A 17,587-nucleotide genomic window follows, 5' to 3' on the forward strand; every position below is an offset into this window, starting at 1 on the left:
GGCGGTCTAGTGGTTAGCGCGCAGACCTCACAGCTAGGAGACCGGAGTTCAATTCCAACCTCGGCCATCTCTGTGTTGAGTTTACATGTTCTTCCCGTGCATGCGTGGATTTTCTCCGAGGACTCCGGTTTCATCCCACATTCCAAAAACACGCTAGGTTAATTAGCGACTCCAAATTGTCCATAGGTATGAATGTGAGTGTGAATGGTTGTTTGTCTATATGTGCCATGTGATTGGCTGGCCACCAGTCCAGGGTGCACCCCGCCTCTCGCCCGAAGACAGCTGGGATAGGCTCCAGCACAACCACAACCCTAAGCGGTAGACCCATAAGCGGCCCATAAGCGGTAGAAAATGAATGAATGAATAATGAATGAATAAATCAAACACACCTGCTCTTTATCTGTCCTGAGCATGCGCATACTCTACTAAAACAGAAATGTTTTCCAGCAATTAAACGCAACTCAATGACTCGGCAGCTACTTGTTGTTCTTGTTGTTCTCCCTGCTCACTACAACACAAATGACAACGATGAAATAAAACCACAACTGGTCTCAAGTTGCATACCAAGCTTTTAAATCTTTCTCAAGCAGTTAAAACCACATCACAATCTCTGGGACAATTATGTTATAACTCATACAGTAAATGAGAATTTTCCTAATTCATGCCAGTCACATATTTCAGTATAAATCATTGTCTCCTCTTATTTGAGAATTAATGTTGTCTCGAGAGCTTCAAAAACAGGAACATGGGACCCTGGTATGAAGGGGTTTATGTGATGCAAAGTGACAGGAAAGGTATACAAAACTGTGGTGAGACCAGTCATGTTGTTTGGTCTAGAGACAGTGCCACTGAGGAAAAGACAGGAAGCAGAACTGGAGGTAGCAGAGATGAGGATGCTGAGCTTGTCATTGGGAGTGACCAGGATGGATAGGATCAGAAACGAGTACATCAGAGGGACATTACATGTTAGAGGCCTTGGAGATAAAGTCAGAGATGTCAGACTGAGATGGTCATCTCTCATCTCTCTCATCTCATCTCTGATAAAACATTCCACTGTTCTCAAATATCTTACTTTTAATTTTTCTACACAAAATAAGATGAAAAATAAATAAACAAATCAAGAATAAAGAAAATCAATCAATCAGTAATAAATAAATAATAATAATAAAACAGCAAATCATAAAAACTTAAGAAAGCACATATAGTTGGTGGGTAGACAAATTATTTTTTTCAGATTAAAATGAACAAAGCATTATTAGAGCCCTGTAGACATGACAAAACACGACTATAGTCACATTTATACTCTTTTTATTTACAATATATTGGGCAACTGCAGGGTCTTGAGACACATGCTAACTCGCAAACTAGAGAGCGAGCGACCTAAACGGTAGCCTTCAAGTTATTTCCTTTAAACTGAAATCGCCAAAAACTTACCACTTCCACACGGATAGGGAGGATAACTATTAACAGTTACTTAACCTTTAACATGAACATTAATCAAACGTAATAATTTTTTCTGGGTACATGATACCATACAACATCATTAAACTTTCATATCAAGGCGGGGGCCTCAAACTAGTGTCCTGCAGGCCACATTTGGATGCGGGCCACTTCGGTAAACACACTGAAAATGCCTGTGATGTTGTGCTTTTGCACATGCATGTCACTTCCTGGATGCTTTGCGTTCATATTGACAAGTCACATTTTTTTGGTAGTGTGAACGAACACATAAAAAACACAATTTCGGCATCATATCTGCTGAGTGAACATAGCCTATGTATTCAAAAATAAGGGGACTTACATTATTAACGATTGAGTATTGTTATCGTGGCAATCTTATGGCGATTGCAGCCGTCTTAATGTTTTGGAATTCAGTTCTTTCTCAATGCCTGTATGGTGCATTTATACTCTCCATGGGCGACCCTGGTTCAAAACCCCATCACTGCACATATTTACCATCCAAAAGTCTGTAACAGATTGTTCAGAGCCTCGAGGAGTCAAAAGCATTGTAGGACCCAGTTAACACAAGGCTTCCTCTTGGACTTAATGGCAGCCATATGGAAGGGAAGTTGTCACACACTTAACAAGTACAAGCTTATCTCTACGAATGCACGAATGCACCGCAAGTTTTGCAGATTTACGGTGAGAAGGTTACAGTTAATGGCCCGCGTGACGGATTTCTACTCCCTGAAGGTTATTGTACTCAGTTGGATTTGAGAGTGATCAAATACAGTTTTGTATTGTGCTGGTTAATGTACAGTACAATGTTGAGTAACAAGTTTGTGACAATGTTTACATTACATTAATGGCAGCAGCAAAAGTGAATTATTTACATTTCTACGAATACACAATAAAACCCTTACTTTCAACTGATTTTGTACAATTTTGGATATCTGTTTAATGGCTTATAGGTCTGCTTCCTGAATACCTCGGGGTTGTTTTTGGTGGAGGAAGAGTAGACATCCTTTGAGAAACTCTGAAGGCACTGCACAGTAAAGAACAAGTTACGCCAGTATGACTTTATGAGATAAGCAGGGATCTGGAATCAGTTTGTCTGTGGAGAACATCGAGCATTTAAGCAGCTGTGTGTTGTTCGTGTTACTGGATGGGAAACTGTTATCATCCTTATTCATAAATCAGCTTCACAACAGTACTTTCCAGTCGACTCGAGAATGAATATGCATTCATTTGCATTAGACCAGTGGTCCAAGTGTTGTGAGACACTAATATTTAGTTAGTTACATGCAGTAATGTGTGAATGTGTCAAAGAAAAGGGGTGACAGCGAGTCAAGGACTTGGATTGGGGACCATCGGGTCTCAGGGTTAAATCTTGAGGTACAACTTGCGTTGGAAGATGCATGGATAGAAATTACAAAAATAAACACACATGCCAACATAAGCTTGCCTTGTTGCTGTACATTAGGATTCGATGCTGCAGTGTGATACTCCACCTCCGCAAATTATTAACGTTTTGGTCAAACAACATTTTTTCCCTCCAAATATAGGCAGAAATTAATATAATATAATATAATATAATATAATATAATATAATATAATATAATATAATATAATATAATATAATATAATATAATATAATATAATATAATATAATATAATATAATATAATATAATATAATATAATATAATATAATATAATATAATATAATATAATATAATATAATATAATATAATATAATATAATATAATATAATATAATATAATGTAATACAATGTAATACAATGTAATACAATGTAATACAATGTAATACAATGTAATATAATGTAATATAATTTAATGTAGTGTAATGTAGGGTAGTGTAGGGTAGTGTAGGGTAGCATGGGGTAGCATGGGGTAGCATAGGGTAGCATAGGGTAGTATAGGGTAGTATAGTATATAAAATTAAAAATAAAATAAAATAAAAAATAGATTAAAATTAAAATTAAAATTAAAATTAAAATTAAAATTAAAATTAAAATTAAAATTAAAATTAAAATTAAAATTAAAATTAAAATTAAAATTAAAATTAAAATTAAAATTAAAATTAAAATTAAAATGTTCCTGTAATGTTTGAAGGGCTGCAATAAAAGCAAGTTTGAACAGACACAATATTATTAATAATAATATTATGTTGAAACTGGATGTGCTCGTTCAAACTACACACACTCATTGGTGAGTCACGTTCTGCAAAAATTAGATTAAAATATTAATATTTAAATACATTAAGAGTGGTTCGTATTTGGGGTCTAATGTTGTTGCAGCTGCAGAATGGACTAGCCTGACCTAAACGCCTACCCCCAGACTACCTTGCTTGCCCTCAGAAACAAAGGTTGGGTGAGGCCTGGTTATTATTTTTTAAAAAGGCGACCCATCCTTAGTTTCTGAGGTCCTGTAACATTTTTCTTCTGAGGTTAAAAGTTAAAAGCATGCAAAATATATATCACATCACAAGAAGCTGATAATAATTGTATCTGAGTTCATGTCCAAAGTTTATGCAATACCAACAAGTATTAACTCCATCTATTGTCTTTCAGATGTTAATGAATGTGAGGTGGACAAAGCTGGCTGTGAAGGATACTGTTGCAATACCATTGGCAGCTACTACTGCAAGTGTCCTCAGGGCAGTAAGTTGGGCCCAGATGGCAAATCATGCCAAGGTAAGATGAACATCCTCATCCACAACACTTTATACGAGTGTCTGCTCAGCTTGTGATTCCTGGACTGTGTTATTAACACATAGTTTTTTTTTAACAAATGAAAAGTTGATGTTGTCAACAATGAGGGTGTTGAACGCAAGCCTTTCGTTAAATGTTCCATCTCCTAGTCTACTTCCTCTCATAGTCCAAAAGCATGTACTGTACAGTCAGATCATAATTTTAAGAGTGAGACAAAAAATATTTTCAGTAAGCAATTTATTGCAAATAATAATTAAACGAGGGCGGCACGGTGGTTGAGTGGTTAGCGCGCAGACCTCACAGCTAGGAGACCAGGGTTCAATTCCACCCTCGGCCATCTCTGTGTGGAGTTTGCATGTTCTCCCCGTGCATGCGTGGGTCTTCTCCGGGTACTCCGGTTTCCTCCCACATTCCAAAAACATGCTGGGTTAATTGGCGACTCCAAATTATCCATAGGTATGAATGTGAGTGTGAATGGTTGTTTGTCTATATGTGCCCTGTGATTGCGATGGCGACCAGTCCAGGGTATACCCCGCCTCTCGCCCGAAGACAGCTGGGATAGGCTCCAGCACCCCCGCGACCCTCGTGAGGAAAAGCGGTAGAAAATGAATGAATGAATGAATAATTAAACCGAAGTCATCAACTGATGAAAAGTTCAAGGATTCAGTGTCATTTTCTGTCATGAACTCTTGATGGCAAAGGCAAATAAGCTTTCTCTTTTTGAACATGGGGGGGTTGTTGAGATGCATAAGCAAGGCCTCTTGCAGTGCGCCATTGCTGCTGAGGTTAAACGCAGTAAAACATTCATTTTAATCTTGTTAAAAGATCTTGAGGGTTAGGGAATAAAAAATGGTGGATCAAAAGTGGTGGGCCAGATCTGATTGGCTCTGCGTGAGGACACGGATTAATCCGAAAGTTGTTGTATGTGTCACGTTCCGACTTCTGAGTTTTACGGTTCAACCCCATGATGCAGAGATAATGACCCAATTGCAGGTATAAAAAAAAGTATTTATTGGTGCTATGCAGCAGAGCAACGCACTAGCATGAGCAACTCAAATATGACAACAAATCGACAAAGGAAGTAGCGCGCACCTGAACTAAATAGGCAACAGAAAATACGAAACAGGTGCAGGAGATAATTGAAAGCAACGGAAAAATAGAACAGCAACAGAGGCGGTGACGGAACACAGGAAACAATACAAAATAAGAGCGTGAGAACAGGAAGTAAGGCTGACAAAGTGAAAACAAGAACTGTGCGGATCTCTGCGAGAGTAGAACAAAAACAAACAAAAAAATATCTTCAATATCTTCTTTCTTTTTCAACTCCACAAAATTGCCTGTTTGGAATTTCTACGAGAGCACCAAACATGGGACATTGAAAATTTCTGGATTTCTCTGAACAGAAAAAAATGGAGCCAACGAGATCCCACCTGAGATGTTTTCCACATTGCACAGTGGAGATTGTGCCCTCATGACCTGGGGGTGCTTTTTCCGTCAATGGAAAAATGGAGCTTCATGTTGTGCAGGGGTGTCAAATGGCAAGTGGCATCCCAACATTGCTGCTTTTGGCTATGAAACTGAATCTTGTACGGCGCTGTTGCACTCTCGAAATTAACTATCCTTATTCCTGAACTACACATCTACGTATAGACGTCTTAATATGCTGTAGTTTCACAGAAGTAAATTACTTATGAATTGATAATTTGACAAATGACCAATATTTCCACACTACCCAACTTAACGTATTCAGTTATTAGTCCAAATTGTCCATATTATTCAATATGCCTGTTAAGAATTGGGGTGGCACGGCGGTCGAGTGGTTAGCGCGCAGACCTCACAGCTAGGAGACCAGGGTTCAATTCCACCCTCGGCCATCTCTAAGTGGACAAACAACCATTCACACTCACGTTCATACCTATGGACAATTTGGAGTCGCCAATTAACCTAGCATGTTTTTGGAATGTGGGAGGAAACCGGAGTACCCGGAGAAAACCCACACATGCACGGGGAGAACATGCAAACTCCACACAGAGATGGCCGAGGGTGGAATTGAACCCTGGTCTCCTAGCTGTGAGGTCTGCGCGCTAACCACTCGACCGCCGTGCTGCCCAGTAAATTACTTATGAATTGATAATTTGACAAGTGACCAATATTTCCACACTACCCAACTTAATGTATTCAATTATTAGTCCAAATTATTGTCCATATTATTCAATATGACTGTTAAGAATTGATGTTTCTTTATCTATGGCCGACCTGCTGGAGTTTAACTATCCAGACATCAGCCAGTAAAGACTCGAGCGAACAACACAGTCTGCAGATGCTCTCTAAACCTGTCAACTCAACACTTGGCTTTTTTTTTCAGCGCGGCAGAAATAAATACGCTGACTTACCAAGGCCCATTTGTTCTTCAGAGTTCCAGGTGTGAAAAAGAACTCCCCAGACCTTTTAACCTTACAGACAGGATATTGTCACTTTGTTATAATTTACTACCTTACAGCCCAACACCAACGGAAGCAGCCGCAGCTGCTGTTAAGACCTCATTTTATTGGTTTTGTGTGAAATATGTGTGGTCCAGTTTATGTGGAAGAGTGCTTGGCTATGAAGACAAAACAGAAGGGAGAAAGAATATTTTCAGAGATTATTTGTTTTTGGAATATGGTTATCATACTCAAGTGCTGATTCAATGACTCGGCATGTGCATATGCAAGGCCTGGCCCACCCTGGACCACCAGCATCACAGGAGCCAAATGTGCTGGATTTTAGGTGTTAAGTGGACCCAAGCACCATTTGAATGGTGTCTGTCCGCCCATAGGATTGAGACCACTTTACCACTTGTAGGCCAGTCAGTCTTTATGTCATTCATTCATTCATTTTCTACCGCTTTTTCCTCACGAGGGTCGCGAGGGTGCTGGAGCCTATCCCAGCTGTCTTCAGGCGAGAGGCGGGGTACACCCTGGACTGGTCGCCAGCCAATCACAGGGCACATATAGACAAACAACCATTCACACTCACGTTCATACCTATGGACAATTTGGAGTGGCCAATTAACCTAGCATGTTTTTGGAATGTGGGAGGAAACCGGAGTACCCGGAGAAAACCTGGGAGAACATGCAAACTCCACACAGAGATGGCCGAGGGTGGAATTGAACCCTGGTCTCCTAGCTGTGAGGTCTGCGCGCCAACCACTCGACCACCGTGCCGCCCATCTTTATGTCATTTAACCGGAAATCATTATTAATTGGCCGATAGTGGTACTGTCATAAGACCACCTCACTGCTGAAAATAAGCTCAAGTTCAACTCTGAATTATCCCTTACCTTGCACACACTGACTTACAGTATGATCATTATTATCCCTAATGCATGTGAGACGTGAGTACGAGAGTTAGGGAAGACACTCCATGGACATGATGTGTTGTCCAGATGCAAAGGGATGTCTGGAAGCAGCATTTTACTATGTTGTCTTCCTATTAGGACTTGGTCTCCAAGGACTATAGTAGTCTTTCAAACAGACTTTCTTCCGTGTGCACTATGTTGCAGAAGTGTCTTCTGTGCAGGACACAGTGTATCAATAGCAGGGTCATTTCTGTGCTTTCAGCTTCTCATATGGAACAATGTTTGGCCATCATTTCTAAAGGCTCTCATAAAAATTAAAAATGAATTAGATCAACAATACTATCTGCCCCAATGGGTGGATGGGACAAAAAACAAAAAAAAACAAAAAAAAAGTGGTTAGCGCGCAGACCTCACAGCAAGAAGACCAGGGTTCAATTCCACCCTCGGCCATCTCTGTGTGGAGTTTGCATGTTCTCCCCGTGTCGGTTTTCTCCGGGGACTCACATTCCAAAAAACATGCTAGCATGTACCTAGCAAATACCCAAAAACATGCTAGCATGTACCTAGCATGTTTTTTGGAATTCCAAAAAATGGAAAAGCATGTTTTTTTGAATTTGCATGCTCTCCCAGGTTTTCTCCGGGTACTCCGGTTTCCTCCCACATTCCAAAAACATTCTAAGTTAATTGTCGACCCCAAATTGTCCATAGGTATGAATGTGAGTGTGAATGGTTGTTTGTCTATATGTGCCTTGTGATTGGCTGGCGACCAGTCCAGGGTGTACCCCACCTCTCGCCCAAAGACAGCTGGGATAGGCTCCAGCACCCCCGCGACCCTCGTGAGGAAAAAGCGGTAGAAAATGAATGAATTAAATGAATAAAAATTAATAATTACATCAGAAGTTGATTATCATGAATGCGTTTTTTTTGTGCTTTTACATTTGTTCATTCAGATGTGAACGAGTGCGCAGATCTCAACGGAGGATGCCAGCAGATGTGTGTCAACACACCAGGATCCTATCACTGTGAGTGCGGTGAAGGATTCCGCATGCATACTGATGGCCGGACCTGCATTGGTAAGCAGTAAGAAATGTTAACCTTTTAGAGCAAAAGAAATGCTACAGTATTGGTGTAAAATATTCAGTATCTCACAAAAGGGGAGCAGTTCAGAATCAATATTTATCCAATAAGATGACAAAAGCGGGCTGCACGGGGGTCAAGTGGTTAAACACGCGGCCCACGGGCCAAATGTGGCCCGCAGGACACTAGTTTGAGGCCCCCGCCTTGATATGAAAGTTTAATGTTAGTGCGGCCCGCACAAGTTTGATATGGATGCTGTATGGTATCATGTACCCAGAAAAAATGATTACGTTTGATTAATGTTCATGTTAAAGGTTAAATAACTGTTAATAGTTATCCTCCCTATCCGTGTGGAAGTGGTAAGTTTTTGGCTATTTAATAACTGAAATGTTTAAAGGAAATAACTTGAAGGCTACCGTTTAGGTCGCTAGCTCTCTAGTTTGCGAGTTAGCATGTGTCTCAAGACCCTGCAGTTGCGCAATATGTTGTAAATAAAAAGAGTATAAATGTGACTATAGTCGTGTTTTGTCATGTCTACAGGGCTCTAATAATGCTTTGTTCATTTTAATCTGAAAAAAATAATTTGTCTACCCACCAACTATATGTGGTTTCTTAAGTTTTTATTATTTGCCCTTTTATTATTATTATTATATTTATTCATTTATTACTGATTGATTGATTTTCTTTATTCTTGATTTGTTTATTCATTTTTCATCTTATTTTGTGTATAAAAATAAAAAGTAAGATATTTGAGAACAGTGGAATGTTTTATCAGAGCTTTTATTGTAGAAAATTGGAACCAAAGCGAAGTTTTAAATTTTTTTTCGTTTTTAATAAATGCGTTTTTTTGTTTTTTGGGGGAAAACCTGATGCGGCCCAGTCTCACCCAGATCCGAGCTCCATTGGCCCCCAAGCAAATTGAGTTTGAGACCCCTGCTTTACATGGTTCAACAGTACTGATTCTGGAGACCCTGGGAAAATTATTTTGACATTGTAGCACATAGAAGCTGAAATCAGCTTAGACAAAAAAATAATTGAACATACACATACATGTACTTGAAGCAGTGCAGCTAAGAGACGATGTACAAAATGAAGACAATCGACTGTAATGAAGATAACAAATTTAGAGTGTGGGTCAGTGGGTCAACCCATCACTGATGAAACCATAAAAAACACGTCTTTCTCCTTCTGGAGTTCTCTGTCTCTCTCTTAAGACAGTTTGAGGTTTATTTCTGTGCATAAACATTCTTTTTTCTTCTGAAAGCACCCAATCATCCATAAAGGACAGTCATTTTTAAAAATGATGTTACATGGAATTGCCTGCCATATCTGACTTGAATTCAATTTGACTGTTTTTCTGTTTAAGCTGTAAACTCCTGCTCGGTGCTTAATGGTGGTTGTGAACATCAGTGTGTGGATATGGGGAATAATCATTACAAATGTGAATGTCGAAACAACTACAAGCTGAAGACGGATGGGAGACACTGTGAATGTAAGTCATGGTTTTTGATTCCCCGCATGCTAAAGCTTTACCAAATCACAAAAGGTCTGTAGATACCCCAACTCGTATAGTACATGACACACACGAGTGTATTCCCCACCTGGTTGTGTCACTGTGTCTTTGTATTTGCATGTACATCAGTGAGGGACTCCTGTGAGGAAAGTAATGGAGGCTGTGCTCAGCTATGTCTCGATGTCGATGGCCGAGTCCAGTGCAGCTGTCACCCTGGTTTTACTCTGGTTGAAGACGGCAAGGACTGCGCAGGTGAGGAATCATAATACAGTCATCAGACATTTTATTAGGTTACACACAGAAGTTGCAATCATTTAAGTTACAACAATAACAACAACAGATGAAAAACAATTGGCGACTCCAAATTGTCCATAGGTATGAATGTGAGTGTGAATGGTTGTTTGTCTATATGTGCCCTGTGATTGGCTGGCGACCAGTCCAGGGTGTACCCCGCCTCTCGCCCAAAAGACAGCTGGGATAGGCTCCAGCACCCCCACGACCCTCGTGAGGAAAAAGCGGTAGAAAATGAATGAATGAATGAATAAAAATTAATAATTACGTTAGAAGTTGCAATTATTTAAGTTACAACAATAACAACAACAGATGAAAAACAAAATGACTGGTATTTTAGCTAAAATGAAAGGAAAGGTATACAAAACTGGTGAAATGAGCCATGTTGTTTGTTCTATAGACAGTTCCACTGAATTAAAGACAGGAATTAGAAAAGGAGGTAGCAGAGATGAGGATGAGGTTCTCATTGGGAGTGACCAGGATGGATAGGATCAGGAACTAGTACATCAGAGCGACATTACATGTTAGAGGCCTTGGAGAAGTCAGAGATGCCAGACTGAGATAGTTCGGACATGTCCAGAGGAAAGATAGTAAATATATTGGTAGAAGGATGCTACGTTTAGAGCTACCAGGTAGGAGACGTAGAAGAAGACCAAAGAGGAGCTTTATGGAGGACATGAGGGTAGTTGTTGTGAGAGAGACAGGGTTGGATGGAGGAGATTGATTTGCTGTGGCGACCCCTGAAGGGAAAAACCCAAAGAGAAAGAAGAAGAAGAAGAAGACGTTGCATATGAGGCTCCGGCATACCCCCATGATGCTAATGATTATAAGTGGCATAGAAAATGGAATGTATGGATAATTGCATATGGTCGTCGTAGTTTAAGTTGCTCACTTAGTTGCTGCTACGTCCGTTTGTTTGTTCTGCCCACTGCTCTACCCATGACCATCCATAGCTTTTACAGCTTGGTTCTCCCATCAGACTCTACCAATACATTATTGTGTCTATGAAGCTGATGGTTGATTATTATCAATCTTTGCGTGACTCTTGTATTTCTGTTTTTTGTGTTAACGTTTCTATGTGTTTACCATACCGCCGGTCAACCAAGCACATTTGTGTAACTTCACTTCCTGTCTTCCGACAGACATTGATGAGTGCAGTTCAGGTCACGACAAGTGCTCCCATGGATGTGTCAACACACACGGCTCGTTCCGATGTGTGTGTCATCCAGGCTTCGAGCTCGGTGCAGATGGAAAACAGTGCTACCGTGAGTAAAGATAAAATGTGTTCTCCGCATAGCAGAAACAGAAATGACATTTTATTTTTAAAACGCTTCCAAATGGAGAAGCACAAACCATTTACTTGCAGTCCAAAAGTGACACAATTCAAACTCATTTGTCCCTATTTGTCAAAATTTGTACACTCCAGGCATTGAGATGGAGATTGTTAACAGCTGCGAGAAGAATAATGGTGGTTGCTCTCATCAATGTGAGCACACAACCAACGGACCCCTTTGCTCCTGCCATCAGGGCTACCAGCTCGACCAGGACAGGAAGACTTGCGTAGGTAAGAACGTCTTTTACTCTCATGATGTGTTTTTTTCTACCTTCTCTGGTGGAACTTCTACTGTACCACTCCATACCTCTCATAGACAGTGATGAGTGCGTCAACGGGGAATCCTGCTGCAACCACTTCTGCAGAAACTATCCAGGCGGCTACGAATGCAGCTGTAGAGCCGGCCACACACCAAATCCAGATGGCTGCGGTTGCGACGGTAAGAGATCCGGATTGTTGGCAGATTATTTAGTCTTTGTTGTGCTTTCTTTATTGTGATGCTGCACACATCTTCCAAAATTTGTTGGAATCACTGAGACAATTCCAGAACTTGTGACAAATAACAGAATATTTTGGTTGCATCAGAAGTAAATCATTGTCAAAAGGCCATGGTGCGATCAAAAACATCCAGAAAGATCCTCATCTTCATTATTTTATTGTCGAGTGAAAGAATAGCGCTGTTTTTTTGTCATTCAGAATATATTATATGGACTACATTGGGGACATTTCACAGGAATTTAGAGGAAAAGAGGGAGTTAATTCATGGAGACTCATTCATTCATTCATTTTCTACCGCTTTTCCTCACGAGGGTCGTGGGGGTGCTGGAGCCTATCCCAGCTGTCTTCAGGCGAGAGGCAGGGTACACCCTGGACTGGTTGCCAGAAAAAATTGTAGGCAATAGTAAAATTAATGCACATGGCGCTCTTTCATAGAAAAGTGGACTGGGAAAATAAAGCACATATAGACAAACAACCATTCACACTCACATTCATACCTATGGACAATTTGGAGTCGCCAATTAACCTAGCATGTTTTTGGAATGTGGGAGGAAACCGGAGTACCCGGAGAAAACCCACACATGCACGGGGAGAACATGCAAACTCCACACAGAGATGGCCGAGGGTGAAATTGAACTTGGGTCTCCTACCTGTGAGGCCTGCGCGCAAACCACTCGTTCACCGTGCAACCCAAAGAGGAAAATAAAAATGTAAATAAGCAAAATTTTATTCAAATTAGTTTTTGTTAGTTACACTCAAAAAATAAAAAATAAAAAATAAAAAATAAAAAATAAAAAATAAAAAATAAAAAATAAAAAATAAAAAATAAAAAATAAAAAATAAAAAATAAAAAATAAAAAATAAAAAATAAAAAATAAAAAATAAAAAATAAAAAAATAAATAAATAAATAAACAAATAAATAAATAAATAAATAAATAAATAAATAAATAAATAAAAATAATAAAAAAATAAATTAATAAATAAAAATAAAGAAATAAGAAATAAGAAATAAGAATTAAGAAATAAGAAATAAGAAATAAGAAATAAGAAATAAGAAATAAGAAATAAGAAATAAGAAATAAGAAATAAGAAATAAGAAATAAGAAATAAGAAATAAGAAATAAGAAATAAGAAATAATGTATAATCTCTGTGGCGAGTTTACATGTTCTCCCCGTGCATGCGTGGGTTTTCTCCAGGTACTCCGGTTTCCTCCCACATTCCAAAAACATGCTAGGTTAATTAGCAACTCCAAATTGTCCTTAGGTATGAATGTGAGTGTGAATGGTTGTTGGTCTATATGTGCCCTGTGATTGGCTGGCCACCAGTCCAGTCCCCTGTCCACTTTCCTATCAAAGAGCGCCACGTGCATTCATTTTACTGTTGCCTACAATTTTTTCTTGCTTTTGATTTGATTGGCATGCATCATGTTGTCAGTGGATTTCCTGCTCTGATCAACCAGTACCATAAAATATAATGGACTATAGCTCCATGTTTGTACAGGCCATTGCAGGACATGCAGTCAATCCCTGTTGTAATTTGTCCCAAAGGTGTTTGATAGGGTTGAGGTCACACCGAAAGTCTTTCCCTAAACTGTTCCCGACCAAGCTTAAAGCACAGAAGCCGACACCAGAAGGGGAATAAATAATTAGTAGGGAGAAGATTTAGTCTGAACTCAGATGGTCCCATCCAACATTTATGTGTATACTGTTTCATTCCATTTTACTTTCATAATAGTAAAATAATGTGTTCTGTGCAACCTCTTGTTGTTTTTCCAATCATCCCTAAGACATCGATGAGTGTCTGGCGGAGACTTCAGGCTGTGACCATGACTGCGTCAACACCCTGGGAACATACGAGTGTTTTTGCCGACGGGGTTTCAGCTTGGATTGGGATCAGCACACCTGCATCTGTAAGTAACCTTGATCTCCTTCTTTGAAACTCAACTTCAAAAGTATTCCATGAGTTTCGTCATTTTGTCTTTGTTAGCTTTATATGGCAGAGAATTGGAGGAAGATGATGAACAAGAGGAAGAAGATCCACTGGAAGAGCAGCTGGAAGTCTATAGGTTACCTGAGCTGCTCTTCCGCAACGTTCCTCAGCTTCTCCACTACACTGCAGCATTGCATTCCCGTCACGGCACTGATTACGATGATGTCGGTGACATCGATGAGAGCCTGGATGAACATCTCGAAGAATTTCGATTGGACAGCCAAATCGGTACAATAAAAGCACAAAGATTTATACGACAATGACAATGACAATAAAAAAAAATGGCTGTTCTTTTCTTGCCAGTATGTTTGGATAACTCCTTTGGGGAGGATTGCAGTTGGAGATGTGAAGACTGTGTGAACGGAGCCTGTGGCGAAAATAAAGATGGCTGTGAGTGTTCACCTGGATGGGCTGGCATTATCTGCAATGAGAGTAAGTACAACAGTTTATTCTATTCACAATGAAATCCGCCGACCACATCTGTCTTTTACAGCACAAATCCTTGGCTCGAAAAACCTCCTTCAGTTTCCAACATACTTTAAAGACATTTGTTTCCATGGGATGCTTAGGATTTATTTTTTTTAATATGCAAGATTAAATATTTTACTTCCACCAAGGAGATTATGTTAGTATATTTGTTGGTTTGTTCCCAAAATGCATTTATATTCTATTTTGTGAAAGTCGGTCATGAGTCAAAGAAGAGCCCTGAACATTTTGATGAGAATCCATCCATCTATTTTCTGTACTGCTTATCCTCATGGGCATGCTGGAGCCTATCCCAGCTGTCTTCAGGCGAGAGGCGGGGTACACCCGGGTCCCCAGCCAATCACAGGGCACATTCATTCATTCATTTTCTACCGCTTTTCCTCACGAGGGTCGCGGGGGGTGCTGGAGCCTATCCCAGTTGTCTTCGGGCGAGAGGCGGGGTACACCCTGGACTGGTGGCCAGCCAATCACAGGGCACATATAGACAAACAACCATTCACACTCACATTCATACCTATGGACAATTTGGAGTCGCCAATTAACCTAGCATGTTTTTGGAATGTGGGAGAACATGCAAACTCCACACAGAGATGGCTGAGGGTGGAATCGAACTCAGGTGTCCTAGCAGTGTGGCCAGCGAGATAACCACTCAGCTGTATATCAGGTTACTTGTAAACGTACCACTTCCACACGCAATAGGAGGAGAACTTATTTTCACTCTATCATGTTGCACTTGCTGGAGCCTATCCCAGCTGTCTTCAGGCGTACACCCTGGACTGGTGGCCAGCCAATCACAGGGCACATATAGACAAACAACCATTCACACTCACATTAATACCTATGGACAATTTGGAGTCGCTAATTAACCTAGCATGTTTTTGGAATGTGGGAGGAAACCCACGCATGTACGGGGAGAACATGCAAACTCCACACAGAGATGGCGGAGGGTGGAATTGAACTTGGGTCTCCTAGCTGTGAGGCCTGCGCGCAAACCACTCGCTCACCGTGCAAACCAAAGAGGAAAATTATACATTTAAATAAGCAAAATTTTATTCAAATTAATTTTTGTTAGTTACACTCACAAAAATTTTTAAAAAAAAAATCCTCCCACATTCCAAAAAACATGCTAGGTACATGTTAGCATGTTTTTTGAACATGCTAGCATGTACCTAGCAAATGTTTTTTGAACATGCTAGCAAATACCCAAAAACATGCTAACATGTACCTAGTTTTTTTTTTGGAATGTGGGAGGAAACTGGAGCACCCGGAGAAAACCCACGCATGCACGGGGAGAACATGCAAACTCCACACAGAGATGGCCCAGGGTGAAATTCACACGGCACATTATTATTTTAATTATTAATTTAATGAGACTCAAGGTGTTCATCTGCTTGGAGGTCACACAGAGCAGTAGCAGGAAGATAACATTTATATTCGCCATACTAAATATTCTTCAACTATTCCTTCTCGGACTTGAATATACACACGGGTACACACTTCCCAGTAAAACCACTAGCTAAGTGTGGTCCAAATTTAGAGTGAGATGGACTACTGTGTGCATTGATCCACGGTTATATATCAAAACCGTCAGCTCCTCCGCGTAGGCGGTGGTGGTGGGGGGGGGGGGGGGGGGGGAGTTGTTTATAGACTTCTGAACAAAAGAGCATCGGGGGAATCAATCTGTCGGCTACTGGATCAAGGCCAGGGGCTCACAGCCAGCCCGAGGCCAAGGATGGCCATTACTGGGTTTAAAAGCAAGGCGCCGTTCTTCCCATGCACTTCCATGATTAATGACTTTGTCTTTGTTCTGAACTGGAGTCACGCTGGTAATCATGACAGGAAAGCCATGTGGAATAAGTCCATTAGAATCAATATGTCACATGTGTAAACACATTCTCAAGGTGTATGGATGCACACTCAGCGGCGACTTTTTGTACAGCAGGGATCTGCAACCCAAGGTCACTCAAAGTCAAAGATGGAGCAGAGACTCTGTATTATATACAGTATATGGCTTTTATATTAAACAGGGCTTAGTGCCATGTAAGAACCTAGCCTAGCCACTTATCCTCACTAGGGTCACGGGTATGCTGGAGCCTATCCCAGCTGTCTTCAGGCGAGAGGCGGGGTACACCCTGGACTGGTGGCCAGCCAATCACAGGGCACATATAGACAAACAACTATTCACACTCACATTCATACCTATGGACAATTTTGGAGTCACCCAATCCACTGTACCTTGCACATGTTTAAAATATAGCTTAGTATTTGATCTATAATAATAGTGCACAGCCCAAACAGCTAGGAGACCCGGGTTCAATTCCACCCTCGGCCATCTCTGTGTGTTCTCCCTGTGCATGTGTGGATTTTCTCCGGGGACTCCGGTTTCCTCCCACATTGCAAAAAACATGCTAGGTACATGTTAGCATGTTTTGGGGGTATTTGCTAGGTACATGCTAGCATGTTCAAAAAACATTTGCTAGGTACATGCTAGCATGTTCAAAAAACATGCAAGCATGTACCTAGCAAATACCCAAAAAACATGCTAACATGTACCTAGCATGTTTTTTGGAATGTGGGAGGAAATTCCAAAAAACATGCTAGGTACATGTTAGGTACTACCTAGCATGTACCTAGCAAATACCCAAAAAACATGCTAGGTACATGCAAGCATGTTTTTTGGAATGTCTTTTGGAAATTCTTTGGAATTCCAAAAAACATGTTAGGTACATGTTAGCATGTTTTTTGGGGTATTTGCTAGGTACATGCTAGCATGTTCAAAAAACATTTGCTAGGTACATGCTAGCATGTGCAAAAAACATGCTAGCATGTACCTAGCAAATACCCAAAAAACATGCTAGCAAAAAACATTTGCTAGGTACATGCTAGCA

The 17,587-nt window shown here is 40.3% G+C and overlaps 1 protein-coding gene across 3 annotated transcripts in view; it reads left to right on the forward strand.

The window, feature by feature from the left end:
- megf6 (multiple EGF like domains 6) overlaps window positions 1–17,587 on the forward strand; it is a 54,252-nt gene that overhangs the window by 3,537 nt on the left and 33,128 nt on the right. For all 3 annotated transcript variants that reach the window (XM_058079847.1, XM_058079849.1, XM_058079848.1), the window contains exons 5-14: window positions 4,033–4,155; window positions 8,461–8,583; window positions 9,954–10,079; window positions 10,230–10,352; window positions 11,534–11,656; window positions 11,818–11,955; window positions 12,041–12,163; window positions 14,011–14,133; window positions 14,211–14,441; window positions 14,517–14,645. In XM_058079847.1, coding sequence (XP_057935830.1) covers window positions 4,033–4,155; window positions 8,461–8,583; window positions 9,954–10,079; window positions 10,230–10,352; window positions 11,534–11,656; window positions 11,818–11,955; window positions 12,041–12,163; window positions 14,011–14,133; window positions 14,211–14,441; window positions 14,517–14,645 — 1,362 coding nt within the window. The remainder of the gene's footprint in view (window positions 1–4,032; window positions 4,156–8,460; window positions 8,584–9,953; window positions 10,080–10,229; window positions 10,353–11,533; window positions 11,657–11,817; window positions 11,956–12,040; window positions 12,164–14,010; window positions 14,134–14,210; window positions 14,442–14,516; window positions 14,646–17,587) is intronic.

The sequence above is a fragment of the Doryrhamphus excisus genome, chromosome 8, assembly GCF_030265055.1.
Source record: "Doryrhamphus excisus isolate RoL2022-K1 chromosome 8, RoL_Dexc_1.0, whole genome shotgun sequence".
NCBI lineage: Eukaryota > Metazoa > Chordata > Actinopteri > Syngnathiformes > Syngnathidae > Doryrhamphus > Doryrhamphus excisus.